Source organism: Herpailurus yagouaroundi, unplaced genomic scaffold (assembly GCF_014898765.1).
Source record: "Herpailurus yagouaroundi ecotype Mexico unplaced genomic scaffold, PumYag 182, whole genome shotgun sequence".
NCBI lineage: Eukaryota > Metazoa > Chordata > Mammalia > Carnivora > Felidae > Herpailurus > Herpailurus yagouaroundi.
This window is the reverse complement of record NW_024412413.1, coordinates 59,196,183-59,215,375: the sequence shown is the minus strand read 5'-3', so window position 1 is coordinate 59,215,375 and position 19,193 is coordinate 59,196,183. Positions and strand designations below refer to the sequence as shown.

General features: G+C 51.3%; 2 protein-coding genes across 3 annotated transcripts; one reads left to right on the top strand and one right to left on the bottom strand.

Annotated features, from left to right (window-relative positions):
* Positions 1 to 6,038: 6,038 nt before the first annotated feature.
* On the top strand, positions 6,039 to 8,470 carry ACKR5 (atypical chemokine receptor 5). The gene is made up of 2 exons (XM_040491670.1): positions 6,039 to 6,442; positions 6,974 to 8,470. Exon 2 carries the CDS (start codon positions 6,990 to 6,992, stop codon positions 8,133 to 8,135), a length of 1,146 nt encoding a protein of 381 aa, XP_040347604.1. The 5' UTR covers positions 6,039 to 6,442; positions 6,974 to 6,989; the 3' UTR covers positions 8,136 to 8,470.
* A 4,773-nt stretch (positions 8,471 to 13,243) lies between these two features.
* ZBTB39 (zinc finger and BTB domain containing 39) lies at positions 13,244 to 19,187 on the bottom strand. Of its 2 annotated transcripts, none has more exons than XM_040491668.1 (2): positions 19,076 to 19,187; positions 13,244 to 17,569 (listed from the first exon to the last, which is right to left on the bottom strand). In XM_040491668.1, exon 2 carries the CDS (start codon positions 17,523 to 17,525, stop codon positions 15,390 to 15,392), a length of 2,136 nt encoding a protein of 711 aa, XP_040347602.1. In that variant the 5' UTR covers positions 17,526 to 17,569; positions 19,076 to 19,187; the 3' UTR covers positions 13,244 to 15,389. The 2 variants fall into 2 exon arrangements, with proteins under 2 accessions (XP_040347602.1, XP_040347603.1); XM_040491669.1 differs by lacking the exon at positions 19,076 to 19,187 and adding an exon at positions 18,663 to 19,056.
* Between the last annotated feature and the right edge of the window lie 6 nt (positions 19,188 to 19,193).

The following is a 19,193-nucleotide window of genomic DNA, read 5'->3' as shown; positions in this document are numbered from 1 at the left end:
GCCGGCTTACATTGGACCTCTTCGCCCTTGAGGCTCACCTGCCATTGTGGCAGGACCATTGAGTTGTGGCCCTAGGCAGAGCCCTTCAATAAGTTTCTGTGGTTGTGTCCTTCAGGAAGCACTGGCAGAAATCAGAGACCTAACCGGTGCACAGCTCCCTGACACTCTGGAAAGACAATCTGGATGTGGTCCCAAACACCATTCCTCTTGAACATCTCTCCCCAAGAGGCCACAGAATGGCTGGATAAGCATTGTTTGGGGGGGAGGGGTAGAGAAATGGTAGAAATCCAGAAACTCCAGGTAAAGCCTGAAGCAATGATTTCATCTGATTGAAGCAGTATGGGTCGCCCATGTGCTGAACACTAGAGCCTTGAAGGCTGCAGCCCCTCGGGGGCAGGGACTGAGTCTCACCAGTTTTAGTCTTCTAGTACCTGGCAGCACCTGGCGTCCTACAAGATGAACATATGCGAAAGTAGATGACCCTCCAGCATCCCACTTCCCTCTCCATTTTCACCTGCATTTCTCACATTGTCCTGCCGTGAGATTCCCCAAAGCCTCCCTTCCTCCCCTCTTAATGAGGGAGGAGGTTCAGGATGATCTTGTGAGTCCTTTCCATTTCAACTCTCGGGGAGTCTAAGAATCTATGTCGTGGTCAAGAGGGAACCTTAGGAAGTCAAGGCCTCCGGAAACGCTGGAGAAGTCAAGGGGCATTGCCGTCCAGCCCAGGTTACGCGCTCAACAAAAGTTAGGAGAAACTGACTAAATCTGGGATCAACAAGGAGTGTCAGCACATCTACGGAGACCCTGGGGGAGGTGCTAGGGATCAGGAAGTGGAGGGGGGAGAGTTCCGAGGGAGGGACAAAAGCCAGGAGATGGATAGGAAATTACAGGGTGGGGAAGAGTGAAGGCATGCTGGGAGGCTGCTGGGTGGTGCCAGTTTCCCTGGGGACCTTCCAGTGTCTGTCGGTCCCTCAGAGCCTCCTCTTCCTGGCACTAACCTTGCACACCTCCACATACATTCTCTTGGGAAATCATAGGGAGGAAACAGTTGTCCTTCATCTTGTGACAGCAAAGACATTTCACCTCCCATTTCTCAACCCCTCCCCAGGTCATCCCATGCTTCTCTCCGCCTCCACAAAGGGGACTTTGCTCTCACTCAAGAAATTTCCCAGAATTCCAAAGGCTGTGTCACCTCCACCCAAGTGTATGCTGTGCTTCTAAAACTTTTTTATCCACAAGAGGCGCTTCGAGGGCGGTCAGTTTTAACCTTTTGGACATTGTGGATCCTTTTGAGAATCTAAGGAAGACTCTAAGCCCCATAAAAATGACTTAACACAACATACGGGATTTTGAATATGCTTTTCAGGCAGTTCGCAGACCACCTAAAGCCATTAGGTGCCAGGAATCTAGGTCAAGAATCCCTATAATAAGGATTTACAGTGTGACACAGGCTAGTCGTTTAACCTCTCCGTGCCTCACGACATGATAGAAGCCTTGCCTATGACAGTGTAACAACTTAATGAGGATCAAACAGTACATGTCAATCACAAATGCTAACTTGTCGCTATATCGCTTTTGTGGTAATTCATAGTGGCATTGGGAATATTCTTGACCTTTCACGTGAGAAACAGAACACCAGACAACTAAATGAAAGAGGAAGCTGGTGTCGATCCAACTGAGAGAAAAACGGCTCATAGTGGTGGGACTGGGCAGAGGTATCTCAACGTAATTCCCCAAGAAGGGACCTCTCCTTCCTCATCCCCAAATAGTGGGAAAGGAACATGCTTATGCCAAGCACTTCACGTATCTCGTATGTCCCATACAATAACCCCTGAAGGAAGCATCAGTCACCTCACTTTACATATAAGGAAACTAAGACTCAGAAGGGTAAAGTGACTTGTGCAAAGTCACACAGCTACTAAGTAACAGAACATGGTGTCAAAGTCAGGTCTGGTCCCCGAAGTAGCGTTAGCTCCACTGTGCCTCAGCAAAGAGCGAGTAAGCAGGAAAGAGCTGAGCAGAGCCAAGGACAGGGTCGCTGGACCACATCCTTCTTTGGGACGCCCGGGGACCAGGCTGGTGCCGTTGGGCAGATAAGGCTGCCTCCCTGGCAGGGGGAAGCTGCGGCAGGAGGGCCAAATGACCTCTGTGGCTGGGCTTGGCTTCTGTACTCAGTGACCTGCTGGCAGCTAGGCTGGGAGCGGAAGTACAGTCGTTGCCAAACTCCTCAGCCTAAACCAGTCCGCAATCCATCCGCCCTCAACACACAAAGTAGGGTCCCCGGCCACACAGGCCAGACGGCCTGCCCAGCCCTCCTTCCAGGGTCCAGGCACAAGCCCTTGGCCCCCACCTGACCCTGGGAAGCTGCCTGCTTTTATCTGTGCCTCCAATAACTCCTCCCTGGTACCTTCCTTCCTTTCTGATTGTTGATTACAATATCTTGTCTACATTTTTTGGAAAAAAAGTTGGGGAGGTGGTAGGAAGGAGAAAGAGCAAATTTCCAGGAATTGTTTTGCTGCTGCTGTTCCTGTTACTTGGAGCAAAGCTGTGTGCTGCTCCCCTCCTGCTCAGGTTGGCAAGAAGCCTGGGTCCTGCCCCCTCTGTCTTTCCCTTCCTTCCAATCTCTCTCTCTCCAGCTGCACACCTCCTCCCTCCAAAGAAAAACAGCCACATGAAAACTGCAGAGCTGTCACTTATTTCTTCCTGAGGGAGCAGCTTTCCCTCTGTGCCTCTGCCAGAAGGCACCCCATCATTTCCTCCTGCTGCACATACACATTCAGTGATGTGGGGGAAGGGGGGGCCGGGGAGCAGGTGGAGGGTGATGTCTCCATACGGGAGGGAAAAGATCCTGGGGTCAAAGATTCGGAGACCCAGGAGACATGAGCCACTTGAGTGCAGTCTTGAGAGGAATGGAAATGGCCATGAGTCAGAATGTGTAGAGAGAAAGAACAGAGATGAGAACTAGGTCTTCCTGGAGGGTGCTTGATCTAGTAGAGCCTCCACCTGCATGGGTCAAAGGTATGGAGAAGGAAGTGAGAATTTTCAGAAGGCTCTCTATTTAAAAACGATATCCATAGGATAGAAACTGGGATCCAAAAGAGAGAGAAAATAGAACTGTCTGAAAAATCAAAGTAAACCACATTTTACATTGTCATAGCTCATCATGACAGATTTCTTGGTCTAGGGGCGGTCTGATGTGTGAGTAGAAGTGTGACATGATAAGAAATGTATACTTGGTCTCTGCCCCTAATTCCTGAGCTCTTAAATCCCTTGGAATTTCCCAGATAGTTTCAGGATGGGGACTGACTCCCAGAAAGACCAAGCTTTGCCTAGACGCTTGGAACGACCAACCTCACCTCCTGTCCTCTGGGAAGAAGTCAGAGACTAGAGTTATAATTTATAATAGATCGTGCCTTTATGTTGAAGCAGGCATAAAAATTCCAAAACTGTGAGGTTCAGAGAGCTTCTGGGTCGGTGAACATATCCACATGCCAGGAGGCCAGTGTACCCAACTCCATGGGAACAAAGCTCAGGACCCTTCCCGACCTCACACTATATACTCCTTATCTGGCTGTGCATTTGTATCCTTTATAATAAACCAGTAAACAAAGTAAATGTTTCCCTGAGTTTTGTGAGCCATGCCAGCAAATTATTGACACAGAGGTGGGGGGATTATGGGGACTTTGTAACCATGTTGGACAGAGTCATGTTTGTGACTGGCATCTAAAGTGGGAACAATCCTGTGGGACTGAGCCCTTAAACCTGTGGAGTCTGACACAAACTTCAGGTTGGTGCCAGAACTGATAAATTTTAGGACACCCACAGTTATAGGGTGTCTGGGAGTTGGAAAACTAATTGGTATTGGAGAAAAACCCCTACATATTTGGTGTCAGAAGTGTTATGAATAGAGAAACAGTTTTTCTATAGAAGGCTTTAAGAAACTTGCAGAATTAGGGGCGCCTGGGTGGCTCAGCCGGTTGAGTGACCAACTTCGGCTCAGGTCATGATCTCACAGTTTGTGAGTTCGAGCCCCGCGTCAGGCTCTGTGCTGGCAGCTCGGAGCCTGGAGCCTGCTTCCGATTCTGGGTCTCCCTCTCTCTCTGCCCCTCCCCCTCTCATGCTCTGTCTCTCTCTGTCTCAGAAATAAATAAACATAAAAAAAATTAAAAAAAAAAGAAAATTGCAAAATTAAAAATATCCCCTCTTGTGGAGATAGTTGCACAACAATGGGAATATCCTTAATAAATTAAAGTATTAATTAACCAATGAATGAAAGTATTAATTACTTTAAATAATTAATTAATTACACCCAATGTGGGGCTTAAACTCATGACTCCCAGATTAAGAGTCACATGTTCTACCAACTGAGCCAGCCAGGTACCCCTTACTTAATGCTACTGAACTATATAATTAAAAACAGCTAAAATGGTGGGATGCCTGGGTGGTTCAGTCAGTAAAGCATAGGACTTTGGCTCAGATCACGATTTCACAGTTTGTGGGTTCGAGCCCTGCATCGGGCTCTGTGCTGACAGCTCAGAGCCTGAAGCCCGCTTCGGATTCTGTGTCTCCCTCTCTCTCTGCACCTCCCCCGCTCATGTTCTCTCTCTCTCTGTCTCTCCAAAATAAATAAACTTAAAAAAAAAAAAAAGGTAAGGTGGTAAATTTGACGTTATGTTTATTTCACTACAACAAAAAATTAATTAGCAATCTTAAAAAAAATCACCTCCTTGAATGGATAAACAGAATGTGGCCTATCCATGCAATGGACCATTACTCAGACATAAAAGGTCATGAAATGCATATACGTGCTATAATGAGGATGAACCTCAGAAACGTTATGTGAAGTGGAAAAAAAAAAAGACACAAGGGTCACGCATTGTATGATTCCATTTATGTTAAATATGCATGATAGGGGCGCATGGGGGGCGCAGTCGGTTAAGCGTCCGACTTCAGCCAGGTCACGATCTCGCGGTCCGTGAGTTCGAGCCCCGCGTCGGGCTCTGGGCTGATGGCTCAGAGCCTGGAGCCTGTTTCCGATTCTGTGTCTCCCTCTCCCTCTGCCCCTCCCCCGTTCATGCTCTGTCTCTCTCTGTCCCAAAAATAAATAAACGTTGAAAAAAAAATTAAAAAAAAAATATGCATGATAGGTAAATCCACAAAGACAGAAAGCAGAATGGTTATTGCCAGGGGCTGGGAGAAGAGGGAAGTAGGCAGTGCTTACGGGGTATAGGGTTTTCTTCGGGGGTTATGAAAATGTTAGGACCTAGAGAGGGGTGGTGGTCACATAATAACATCAATGTACTAAACTCCACTGACCTATACACTGTAAGCCGGTTAATATTGTTATGGGAACTTCACCTCGATTAAATATGCGTACGCAATCCCCTCCAGCCGACACACCCTGAGCCGCGCGGCTCTTGAGACGGGCTACCTCTCTGGGCTTAACAGAAGATGAGAAAGCCCATCCTTTCTCCCCGCAGGGGATACCACAGGGTATCTCAGGGGTCAAACGATTAACTGAGGTGAAAGTAGGCTGAGAAGCAGGAGGCTCTGCTGACACATCCATGGGCTCTGAGCCTTGCCCTCTAGCTTGGCAGGAGAGAGAAGCTTGGTGTCTGTCTCTCTCTCTCAGCCACCCTTGGCCACACTTCACGAGAAGTATGAGGCGGTGGGGGAAGGATGCTGTTCTCCCCCTCCGGGTCTAGGAGACTCCCTGAAGCTCAGTGCAGCCCCCTTTCCCACCCCACGTTTAATCCTCCCTCTGTGTCCAGCTTCGCACCCCAGAGCCAAGATGCAGGCTGGGGAGAATGGCAAAGGGATGGGTGCGAGCCAGTGGCAAAGGGCAGAGTGACTAAAAGCCTGGCTGATTTTCAGATTTCTTTTAGCCCGCCCACCCACATCCAGTTCTGCTTTTGTAGGAATCCACAGACAGGGGAGAGTGGGATTCCAAGCCAATTTAGAGTGGAAAGCACATGTGTGTGTAAAGCATTGACCACAGGCCCAGCCCTGTGCTGAGCACTTTACCTTGTTGGCTCACTTAATTCTCACAACACCCCTGTCAGTAGATATTATCGTCCCATTTTGCAGAGGAGAGGACTGAGGCTTAAGGAGGCAAATTCCCATAGCTAGTGAGTCAAGAGTCTGGATTTTAATACTTGCAGCCTGACTCCTCCCCGCCCCTGGCACACTGGGTCTTCTGCTGTGACTTCCCCTCTATCTGGATTGGGGGAAGGCAGGAAAAACACTGACCCTCTCCCACAGAGCCTCAGCCAGTGACACTGCTTCCTGGATGAGAAGGACGGCCCTGAAGCCCACAGCAAAGCCAGGCCCACAGCAAAGCCAGCCCCACAGCCACAGTCCCTCCAGTCTCCTTGCAGCTCCCCAGCAGCCCAGACCCACCACCGGCCCTCCAGGACCAGAGGCGCTCCAGACAGAAACTCAGGTGGGTGTCACCCTCTCTCAGGGAAGAAGGGAATCAGGGCTTGAAGATAATTGGCTTTTCTGCACAATCCACAAATGTTCCTAGGGATAAATCAGAGGGGTGTGTGTGTGTGTGTGTGTGTGTGTGTCCACATCCATAGCCCAGATGGCGGGACAGAGTTAAGACTTCCTAAGGAAGGCCCACACGAAAGGGCCAAGAGGAGAAGTTCCAGGAGAGAAGTGGAGGTCAGAGATGGCCTGGGGCTGGAGATAGGGTGGGACCGGCCAGGTTGGGGAGGAACCTGGTCAGGCACCAACAGTTCTGGTCTCTCCTACCACTGAGCCCTAAGAGAATGTCTCTGCTCGCAGGTCAAAGCTGGCAAGGGAGCTGTGTACTGTTTATACACAGTTTGAATATTTAAACTGCCTTTCTTGCCTCTTCAGACCCAGAATTTTCCCCCAAAGCCTCCTGGTCCCGGTAGCCCACTAACTTGAGGCTTAAGGCTGCTTTTGAGGTCTCCGTTCTCTTCCAACCCTCTCTTCTCCCCACCAGGCATTTGCTGGTCCTGATGTCAGTCAGGGACAACATGGGGCCTACCCCCTCGGAAGGGTTCACCACAGCACCTGCCAGTGACTTTGGGGAGATCCACAACTGGAATGAACTGCTCTATTTCTTCAACCACACTTTGCCCGAGTGCCACATGGAGCTCAGGGAGGACACCAAGCAAGTGACCCTCTTTGTCCTCTACCTGGCCATCTTCGTGGTGGGGCTGGTGGAGAACCTCCTGGTGATCTGCGTCAACTGGCGCTGCCTGGGCCGGGCGGGGCTGCTCAACCTCTACGTTCTCAACATGGCCATAGCGGACCTGGGCATCGTCCTCTCTCTGCCCGTGTGGATGCTGGAGGTCATGCTGGACTACACCTGGCTCTGGGGCAGCTTCTCCTGCCGCTTCACTCACTACTTCTACTTTGCCAACATGTACAGCAGCATCTTCTTCCTGGTGTGCCTCAGTATCGACCGCTACGTCACCCTCACCAACACCTCTCCCTCCTGGCAGCGCCACCAGCACCGGATGCGGCGGGCCGTGTGCGCGGGTGTCTGGGTCCTCTCTGCCGTCATCCCACTGCCCGAGGTGGTGCACATCCAGCTGGTGGAGAGCTCGGAGCCCATGTGCCTCTTCATGGCGCCCTTTGAAACGTACAACACGTGGGCCCTGGTGGTGGCCCTGTCCACCACCGTCCTGGGCTTCGTGCTGCCCTTCCCTCTCATGGTGATCTTCAACGTGTTGACGGCCTGCCGGCTTCGGCAGGCGGGATGGCCAGAGGGCCGGCGCCACTGCCTGCTGGTGTGTGCCTACGTGGCCGTCTTTGCCGTCTGCTGGCTGCCCTACCACGTGACCCTGCTGCTGCTCACGCTGCACGGGACCCACGTCTCCCTCCACTGCTACCTGGTCCACCTGCTGTACTTCTTCTACGACATCATTGACTGCTTCTCTATGCTCCACTGCGTCGTCAACCCTATCCTCTACAACTTTCTCAGCCCGAGATTCCGGGACCAGCTGCTGAGTGCTGTGGTCCACTACCTTCCCAAGGTCCGGGCCAGGGGGGACAGACGTGCTTCCTCCCTCTCCTCCTCCTCCACTCAGCACTCCATCATCATCATCAAGGAGGGCGCCCAGCCCGCCGCAGCAGGCCCCAGCAACACCCAGGCCTGAACTTCTAAGCGCCAACTACCTTGCCCATCCCTGCCCCTCAGCCTCTCCTAGGCAGCTGAGGTAGATCCCACTCTTCTCCATCAGCAAACTAGGAGGCTAGACGTGTAGGTGAGAGATTTTTTTTGGGGGGGGGGGAGTGTGGGGGAAAGGGTCAGAACACTCATGGTTAATTTTGAGTATGTCCTGTAATATTGAGGTGAGAGGAGGAGAGGGGGCCAGGGAGGGGTCGAGAACAAGTCCTCAGTGTTGTACTATTTGTCTCAGTCCTCAGGACTAAAGAAGACACTCAGGAAAAAAAAAAAAAAAGTGAAATAAATAACAGAGACAGCCATGACTCTGGCTCTTTCAAAACTGTGTACTTCCAGCTGGGATAGGCTAAAGAGATGCTCAACAGAGACGCACTCATTTCAGCAATCACCCTGGCCGGAAGGAGTGTGCTCCGCAGGGAGCTCACACAACTTTCCTTTTGTGTTTGTGTGTTGCTGTTCTCCCAGAGAACTATGCAGGCTGTGAGGACAAGAGGTCAGAGGCCAAGGAACCAGGAGGCCTCAGCAGGACGTTTCCTAGCATCCTCAGTGAGATGACAAATGGAGGGGGGTGAAGCAGAGGTCTGGCTCCCCACCCTTCCCACCATCCAGGAAGTGGCTCCATTTCCTTGCTGATACTCTCCCCTTCATCCATCCTGCTTCCCTCCCCCCGAAGCAGAGGAGCCATCCCAGAGTCAGTGCTCCTCACAGCCCACCTGCTCCTGGCTTCAGATCTAGGACATCTCCAGACTTCTAGAAAGAGAGGCTATCAGAAATCCATCCCCATCCCGCGCTTTCTCTCCAGATCATAGGAAAATATCAAAGGATGTCCATTCTGGGAGCAGACCTTGGGACAGCCAGCAGCAGGCACTGACAGATGCTCTGTCCCTCAGCCCTTGTCCCCTGCATGGGATGGGGAGGCAGAAATTTTCTGATTCTGTCACAGGGCAGAGTTCTGGTATTCTTACTTTTTAAAAAATGTTTATTTATTCATCTTTGAGACCAAAAGAGTACAAGTAGGGGAGGGGCCGAGAGAGGGGGAGACACAGAAGCCAAAGCAGGCTCTAGGCTCTGCGTTGTCAGCACAGAGCCCGAGGTGGGGCTTGAACTCACAAACTGCGAGATCATGACCTGAGCTGAAGTTGGACGCTTAACCGACTGAGCCACCCAGGGGCCCCGCTCTGGTATTCTTCTAAGTCTGTTCTCACCGCTAAACTTCATTCTCCTTGGCCAGGTCTTTTCATAATTTTCCTGTCCTGCAACTTACTTCTATTCATGCTTGTCCCATAGATAGGAAATGAAGTCTTCTTATTAATAAGTAGGTCTTCTGGGGGCACCTGGTGACTCAGTTGGTTAAGCATCCAACTCTTGATCTTGGCTCAGGTCATGATCTCAAGGTTTGTGAGAGTGCAGAGCCTGCTTGGGGTTCTCTCTGCTCCCCCCCTACTCATACTCTCTGTCTCTCAAAATAAAAGACAATTTTTAAAATCCTAAAAAAAAAAAAAAAAAAATTAGGTCTTCTGTAAACAACTCATTTATCAGGGTCCCTGGGTGGCTCAGTCAGTTGAGCGTCCAACCTCAGCTCAGGTCATGATCTCACAGTTCGTGGGTTTGAGCCCTGCATTGGGCTCTATGCTGACAGCTTGGAGCCTGGAGGCTGCTTAGGATTCTAGGTCTGCTTCTCTCTCTGCCCCTCCCCCACTCGTGCATTGTCTCTCTCTCTCTCTCTCAAATAAAACATTAAAAAAAAAATCTTTTTTCAAAGACTCATTTATCAGTTAGGGTCTAGGCCCGTGTCCACAAAGGCAAGGCCTAAGAACATGACCCACTGGTTCCAAGTCTCTGGCCTCCTAGTCCTGGCTGTGGAGAATGAAGGGCTTGTGGGCATAATCACCGAGAGCCTCTGTTCTGCTCAAGGGCTCAGTATTTCTGGAATGTTTAACTTGGAACAACCATTCACTGACCCAGAGTGCTCTCTCCTCTGTTCTTAGAAATCTGAAACCATATTCACCAGATGCATGAAACACGTGCTCCAATAGTGTACATACCCATGCATCAGGAGCACAGAGGGAAATCCCCCTATGATCCTCCTGCTCGTTGGGCCCAACTCTCAAAGGGTCTTAAGTGACAAACAGCTGCTCAGTGGCACAGAGCTGAGGGCTCTTTCAACCGGGAGAGTCCAGGTTGTGACATGGGGTTGCAGTAAGGGTTTAACCCAGTAATACAGAAAATGCACTAAAGACCCTCGTCCCTTGTGCTCATATAAAAACCAAGCCAAAATCTGATGCCTACATCACTGCCTCCTCGGACTTGGGCTCCAGAAGCTTCCTAAAGGGAACCTAATTTTACACCGGTCCTATCCCAAGTGACCTCAGAGGCCAACCCCCCACGGTCTCACTCTTCTCACAGATTTCTCTGGCAACCGCTGTCACCCAGGGCAGTATGAATACCTCCTCAGGGCCTCGGGAGGACAGAGAACCAGTGATACTGACCACAGCAAGGCTGCTCGGCTCAGCACTGACTGAGCACCGCTGGGGGTCACGCCTGGCCACTGTGCTGAGACCAAATGGGCCACATCACGCCCCAGCCTCTGGGGTCTATCTCCTTCTCTGTGGAGGTACATTTGTTATCGACCTCGTGAGATTGTGCCAAACCTCCACCTCCTCCCTGATTCTGCCTCTCTCCGCTCCAACATACCATGTCAGTGAATCCGATGGCACTGGCAGGACACTTTGAGGCCAAATCTCTTGTCCGACTAGACATGAGCAAGAGTCCCACTACTCTCTGAGCCAACGGAAGATCCCCTCAGGGAAGCTTCCCCTGGAAAGGTTGGGTTATTGACTTAATTTCCCACTAAAAACAGGTCAACAAGTCAGCCCTGGGGGATTCCAGCTACAGGAAAGGAAGCTGCCACCTGGAAGAATCCTGGCAGCTGCTGAGAAAGCTGCCGCTAACGGGTGCTGGGCTCTGATCTCAACAAGGGACAGTAACCCCAGTCAGTAGGAAAAGAATTCTCGTTTCAAATTTCCTTTTTTTTTTATTCTAAATAAAAACCACACTTTGTGCCGAACAATGGAATATAAAAGAATCAGATGTACAACGATTTTAGACATCTACTATTTGGGAAAAGAAGTTTACAAAATATACAAAACTTTACAGCAATAGATAGTAAACACTTAAATATTAGGAGGTCAGTACTTATTAATTTAATGGAAGGAAGTTAGACGTCAACAACTCTTCTTGGTTTCATAAGAGACTTTCGCTAGCAGAGGTGGGAGGGGAGGGCAGACTGGACAGGGGGAGGGGTGTTAAAGAAACATCGAAATCAAAACAGTTTCATTTCCATTCGGGTGTTCAGCTTACGATGCGTGATCACAATGAAATCAATGCTGTGTGCCTGTGCTTCCTGACTCACTCAGTGCAGGACTGAGGCAAAAGGATGTGTGGGGACCTCCAGATGGGCAGACTTCTCCACACAGCCCACTCCCGTGCCAACAAAATCAGTGTCCATCTATAAAAGGATTTGAATTTGCTTCCAAAGATGAGTAGTCTCAAGAATAGGGCACAGCAAGAGGCCAGAAAACAAAGAGTATTCATCAGTAGCAAAACCTGACTGGGGAGAAGGTATTTAAGCCCAAAGGTTTGTCCTGGAGACCAAGGGATGCTGAACAGAAAGGAAGAAAGTCAAAAAGAACTTTTACCCATTTCCTGGTTCTTAGAGGTCACGTGGGCCCAACTCCCACCTCTTTTCTTTCCAGCTAGCCATGAACTATAGAGACTCCCTGGGGCCTTAAAATTTAGGACGAAATACTAAAATACAGCAGCGCTTCCCAGCAGGTACTGTGGCCATCAGTGAGCCATCACTGAGTCACAGGAGAAGCAGGATACAGATCCCCTCCTCTGGCCACAAGCAGCCTCTGCTGTTTCTTCCAATGTGCCATACAAGTATTACCTTTTTCCCTTAAGAAACAGGTTGGGAATAGCCTCATGCCTGGTTTAATGCTCTGCAGTCGCCATCTCGAAATTCTTCATTTTTAAACAAAGGGCTCTGCAAATTACGTAGCTCGTCCTGAGTCAGAACAAGAAAAAGGAAAAAGGGAGGAAAAAAAAAGACATTCAGGGGTCAAAGAGAACCTCAGAACAATACAGCAGACTGCTAAACTGGGCTCCAAGGTGGGGAAGGGGGGGCGGTGGGGAAGGGGGGGCGGTGGGGAAGGGGGGGCATGGGGGCAACAAAATCAAATGAACAGAAGGTTGAAAAAAAGTAAAAAAACTCAAAAGAAAATGAATACCTTCAACCAGGTATCCCAGATGCCCTCTGCCACAATAGAGTTTCAAGTAAAACAGTTCAGAAAAGAGTGAGCTGGAGGCAGCAAACATGACTCCAAACAGAGGGAGGGGTCAGGTGTGAATATGGGGACAAGCAGAGGAACAGGGTTTGGTCAGTGAGCCTCATGAGCTACTGACCCTGCTACATGTCTAACTGCAACCAACCGGGCCACCCTGATCAACCACTTGACCTCAGGAGGATCAGGGAACGCAGTTTTTTGTTTAGTGTTTCAGGGGCAAAGTTTCAAGGATTTGCTTTTTGGTTTACTGGCAAAAAGGGAAAACTTCACAGTTTCAGGTTAAGTATACAGACTACCCAGCATCCACGATGCCCTCCGTTAAGGAAAAGGGTTTCTCCAGCACACTGATCCATTCTCAGCTACCTGGCTGGGTTCCAGTAAGTACCACCTCTCTCAAATCTGACCATTCAAAAATCAGTCCTCATCAACAGTCTGGGAATTACCCAGCCTTGAAAAGCTTAGCAGACACTAGACGGTAGCCTTTTGCACATTCTCCTTAAATTTCTAATGGTCAGCATGGGGAAGAAAGGGAGAAGCCAACCAGGGGTGAAAAATCTCAGCACTGGGGCACCTGGGTGGCTCAGTCAGTTGAGCGTCCGGCTCTTGATCTCAGCTCCAGTCACGATCTCCCGGTTCGTGGGTTTGAGCCCCGCCTTGGGCTCTGTGCCGACAGCATGGAGACTGCTTGGGATTCTGTCTCTCCCTCTCGCTGCCCCTCCCCTGCTTGTACTGTACTCTCTCAAAATAAATAAACTTAAAAAAAAAAAAAAAAGTCTCAGCACTGCTCTCCTGACAAGAATGACCTGAGGCAACAGGTAACAAGTTGGGTTTAGATGGTGAAAAGTGGCCACTGTACAAATCTCTTCGTGTAACAGTCACCCCACCAGAGAGTCATGCACCCTAACTGGGAGGCTTTATCAACTTAGGGCTAGGGAGAGAGACAGCAAGTCCAACAAGGACAGAGCTTTGGCTTGCCTGTATTTCTTAACATAGCTTCCCAAGTTTAGGAAGGATGAGAAAATGTGCAAAAAGGTCCTTCATATAACTTGTTACCCTCAACACAATCCCCAATCTACTTAATCACAGGAAGGAAGAGGGATAAAAGGCCTAGGAATTTAATAGGCCCCAAACTTCTAGAACTTACATCCATTATCTAAAGGGTAATGCAAGAGACCATGTGGAGAGAAAGAAAAGAATTTGCTTGTTTAAAGGCTTGACACCTTCTCCCCTATTCTAGCCCCTGTTTCCCAAATCTCTGGCCAGGATTGTCCCCTGGAATATGGCTACTTGCTGGAGAGAAACTCATTTTCCTGAAGTCACTAATCCAAAAGAGATGCTGGATAATATGTATATAAAAGCAAAAATAAATAAATATTATTGTCCAAAAAGGCTCTGTGAGTGAATTAAAACCACTTGCTTGTGAAACAGCCCGGGGTGCGGCTGAGTCCCACCAAGGGCAGTGTCAGGGCCTCGGCCAGGGACTCCCAGAGCTCGCCTGAGCAGGGTGAGGTAGTATGAGTTACTGAGGTGCTACCTTGTGAATATGCGAGATCCGAGGGCCCTCTCCCTCAAGCCTTCTTTGGGCAGAAACCCCTCAAAAGCCACAGAACGGAGCCAACCAGCCCCAAGGACTGGGCAGACTCCATCACAGCCACCCAGGGAGGGCCTAAACCAGCTGCCCTCCAATAGCGCCCCCTGGTGGCAATGCAATGACAGATCAGGATAAATTCCAGCAGGTCAAAGGTGAGCTGCCAAGGCTCCCGGCCAGTTAGTGTACAAAGTAAACAACGGGTTACCCGACTGGGACAGACAGAGCGCACATCCCGCTACACACCACGTTACCCAGGTCCCTTCAATCCTGAAGGGCTCACAGTCCATCACTCTGCCACCTCATGGGGTCTTCTCATCTACACCACAGGTCAAACACTTCTAGGTGGGAGACTGGATGTAAATTAAGGCAAGGCTGCTGCTGTCAGAGACATCCCCACCTCTCCACCAGGAAACTCAAGCTCGACGGAGGCCGCCAAATGACAGGTGACTGTATCAAAGTGGCTCCTTGTCCTCTTTACCCCACAGGGAAGGCCTAGCAACCTGGGCTATAACTCCATAAAACCGTATTTCTTTGGAATTGAGGAGAAAGGAGAAACCTCCCTTCCTGTCCATCCCGGCTGCCACTTCTGGCGGCACCGCAGGCCACCTCTTCTGACTGGCAAGGATTCATCCCAAAGCGTTCTGACCTAAATAGAAAGCTTTGTCCCCAGTTTGGATCTAGCTGCCAAAAGATTTTACTGTCCCATCAGCAGATTAGAGTGTCGCAACAAGCAGGCACCTCCATCCCATCTGCCTTTTCCCTGCTGAGGGCTGGGCCGGGAACCTGAGGTGAGCTGCCCTGCTGACTAGTCTTTTCCGAACGACCACATTTCCAAAATCTCTCACAGCTGGGCGTCCCAGTTGGAAATCTGGTACTAACACCCACAGTGAAAAGCCCTCTCTCCACCTCCTCTGTTCAGTGAGGCCGTTGGTTGGATTGTTAGCAGCATAAAACCTATCAGTAAACTAAAACTTGAGAGCCTCGGAGAGGGGATCTAGTTGATGCCAACTGCCTGACCAGATCCCCAAACTGGCCTCAAAAGAATCAAAAAACACAGCCCTTCCTGGGCAAGAACAGGTAAGGAGGTAAACATGATAGGGCCATCGCTTCTCAAATACAGTAACAGCTCGTGTGCTCTTTCTTCTTCTTTTCTTCTTTAAACACAGGACAGAACAGAATTCCGAGCAAGGCCAAACTGAAACTCTGGCTGGAGAGGGACCAACAGCCACTAGAAAATCAACGTCCTGGCTGCCGCCTGGGAGCTCCCCCTAGCTCCGCTGGGACCCAGTCAGCTGTCCGGGTTCTTTTCTGCCTCTTTGGAATGGATAATGTACATGAAGGTCTGTTCGATGGTGAAGTCGGGCGGGAGGCTGCCTTTGTGCACGCCGACATGCTTGCTCATGAGGTTAAGGGTGGAGCTGTAGTGGCCACAGACCGTGCAGCGGTACATGAGGGCCCCCGAGTGCGTCTTCAGGTGGCACTTGATGGTCGAGCGGCCTCGGAAGAACTTGTGGCACACCTTACACTGGTACGGCTTCTCGCCCGTGTGGATCCGCCGGTGGTAGTTGAACTCGCTTGTGTGGGCGAACCTTTTGCCACAGACCTTGCAGCTATACTTGCTGTTCCCAGCTTGGCCCTGCAGAGCCAGCTCCTCACTCAGGAACTCTTCCGCAGGCAGCTTCCGCTTCTGGAGAGCTGGGTGCTGCAGCCCAAAGCCAGGCCGGGCGTCAAGGCCACTGTTGCACTTGTGCTGGCTGACATGGTAGCGATAGGCGGCCTCCGACTTAAAGCTCTGGCTGCACAAGTGGCAGCGGAAGAGGGCGTCTTCCAGGCTTTGGTGCACGGCCATGTGCTTCTCTAGGAGATGCCAGTCCACAAAGCTGTTCGCACAGACAGAGCAGGAGAAGACTGAAATGCCGAGATGGGACAGCGTGTGCCACATGAGGCTGCAGAGGTTGAGGTGGCGCTGGTCACAGATGCTACAGGCCTGGCCCTTCAGGTTTAGATGGTCCAGGATGTGCCCCCGGACCACGTGGAAATCTTTGGCCAGTGCCTTCCCACAGGCAGCGCATTTCAACTCCGCGGAGGCTGTCCCTGAAAACAAACCCAGCTTCCCAGACAGGGGATCGTTGGGGTGGACAATAATGTTGTTCTCAAATATCCCATCCCGTCGGTGGAGGGTCAGCTGCCACTGCGTAAAGAATTTAGTTTCACACATGTCGCAGGAGAAGAGGAAAATACCAATGTGGGACAGGACGTGGGTCACCCGGGAGTTTCGGTCCTGGAAGTGGGTCTCACAGACCTTGCAGTTGCCTGTCAGCAGGTCCACGTGGTCCCGAGCATGCTGTCGGATCAGCTGAATGTTGGGCTCTAGAACTTTCTTGCACACCTGGCAGGGCATGGCCTTATTCTCTCGGCTGTCACTCTCTCCAAAAGTCAGCTCATCCTCACTGTCGTCACTCAACTCAATCACCTCCTCGGCCGTGCCTGTCTCCTCAATGGGGTCTTCAAACGGCAAGTCACCATCCCCCAGGTCCTCCAGCTGGAGCTCATCCATCTGCCCAAAGCCTGGATCTTTGGAGTGGTCGCTATTGCTCAGACAGGAGTTGGTCCCAGTGGTCATGTCAATTGCATTGTCAGTGGTGAAGAAACTGTTTTTACTGAAGTCTCCATTGCTCTGAACTTTGTATGGCTGGCAGCAGCTGGTGCTGGTTTGGATGCCCATGCTGACAGTGCCTAGGCCTGGCGGAGTCGCCATCCTGGGGACGGAAGTGAAAGGAGCAGGAGCATCATGGTCTTCTGTCTTTGGCGGCAGTGGCTGCTGTGGCAGAGGCAGGCTATGGTTAATGTCACCGGTAACATTTCTCTCTTCGTCTTTACAGCTTCCTCCAGCATCACTAGGTAACACGTAGTTCCTATCAGGACCGAAGTGCTCCCCACCAGCCCGGAGGTCTCCAAGGGGATAGGTAGGTTCTGCCGAGCTACAACTCTGGGCGCCAGAGTGGCTCTCACTGGCGCCGGTCAGGGGCTTGGCCACGGCCGTGCTCTCCAGGTCAGGAAAGGTGGAGTGGCAGGCCCGAAGGAGATCCTCCATACCCAGGCGCTCGGCCACCTCGTAGATGACCCCAACATTGATCAGGTCTGTGAAGAGCTCTGATGTGTAGACAAAGCTCAGAATCTTCTCAAAGTTGGCAGGGGTGATGAAGTCCACCACGTAGGTCCTGGCGGCATCGAGCCCAGTGTTCAGGAAGAGGTTCTGGAAGTAGCCAGCTGCACAGGCCAGCACGGCTTTGTGGGCCGGGAAGGAGCGGCTCCCCACCACAATGGTGACATCGCACATGGTCTCCGAGAGCCGGCACTTGTTGAGTTCCTTCAGCAGGTTGTTGGGGTGGTTGGTGCTTTGCAGTTTGATCCTCATGCCCATCTTAGCAGCTCCTGTGAAGTTGCCTCTATATCAGCACGGTTCACCTACGGACAGCAAAAGGAAGAGATGGATGGCCACACACATCCCTGCAGGCGAGGAGCTCTGCGGAAGAAAATACCGCCCGTCTGAGTGTTTCCAAGCCCTGGGTGGAGAAGAGCAGGAGAAAATGGACGTGGAGAGCTGGTCTATGCTGCTGGGCGCAATGACGGGACAATGACCCCTCTCCCTGCATAGTCACAGAGTCGTCCTAACAAAATCCAAAAGTATTGAAAAAAATCTGACAGCTTGGTCTTTAAGAGTCAGTAAGAGAGGTTGTAGGCCTGGTTGGACAGGAGCTAGTGCCTCAGAGCCAAGCCAGAGGCACCCTCTCAGACACCATTTTTATTTCATTACCAGAGCCACGGCTCAGATTTTACTCATATTAATTTTCTAATTTCTTCCTGAATACAAGCTTTCCTATCTCATTGAGTACATTCACTTCTCTTACAATTGCCAAATGCCATATACATCTTGGGACACAATTACCAAAGCTCCATTAGCCACTGAGGGCAAGATAAGGTTGCTCTTTTAGTTTCCTATCAATGCTGTGTCTTTTCAGTCCAATAAACCTCTTGCTCATTCACGAGTTCCCATCTCTCCCTGCTACCTGCCTACTCTCTTGTCTCGCCATAGCCCAGAGCCATCCAGATAGTGTTCTGTCACCTTCTCTGTATGCTGTGGATGAAGCTAAAGCACTCAGGACCCAAAGAAATAAAGCAAAGTAGAATACACTGTGGTATTTACTCTTACTTAAATGTTTTTTTTTTTTTTCCTTTTACCACCCTCTTTGGGACTTATGCATACGCTGACCAGAACTACCAGATTTTTACTTGATCCTCTAAGAAGGCATCTAATTATATAGGTAAGACTCCTAAAGGCTTCCCAGATCCCACTTTTCCCCCCTTTCGAGTACTGCATGCCTAAGGAAGACAAGCTAGCTACATTCTCCTTCAGTCTCACCACTCGCCCCGCGCGACACAGCCCCTTTCTCCACCTCACCACCTCCTACTAACTCCCAACTTTTGCTGGGGTCCAAGAAGCTTCTGCGCATTGCTGGGATACCAGTCAAGCATCTCCCGGGCCCTGGTGGCCACACACCAGGTCGGGGCACCGGAAAGCCTGAGTCGGGGGGTGGGAGGGAGGCAGACTGGGAACTTCCGAGAAGGCACCCCAACAATCTCGTGGCGCCGCAGTCTCCCCTCTGGAGGATCGAATCCAGGAAGAAGGGCGTTGGATCGGGCGAGGGTGCTCCAATCTGGGGGCCACCGAGCACCTCGGTTCCTCCTCAAACGGCGGGGGATCCCTCGGAGCGCCTCCGGACGGGGGCCGGGGCGCCGGGCCGGACGGGATAGAAGGGATGGGCGGCGGGACCGGCCGGGGTCGGCGCGCGGCCGGGAATGATGGGTCCGGCCCAGGGGAGCCGGCAGGAGGGAGCCCAGCAAGAGCGAGAGAAGGGCCGGGAGGGGGGTCGGGCCTCGGCCAGGGGCAGCCCTCGGCCCGGCCGCGCTTACCCGGCTCCGCGGGGCCCGAGCACCATCGCCACCGCCGCCTCACACAAAGGCCCCGGCCCGCCGTGCCCGGCCCGACGAGGAGGCGGCGCCGCCGGCCGCGGCCAGACTCTCCATCCGC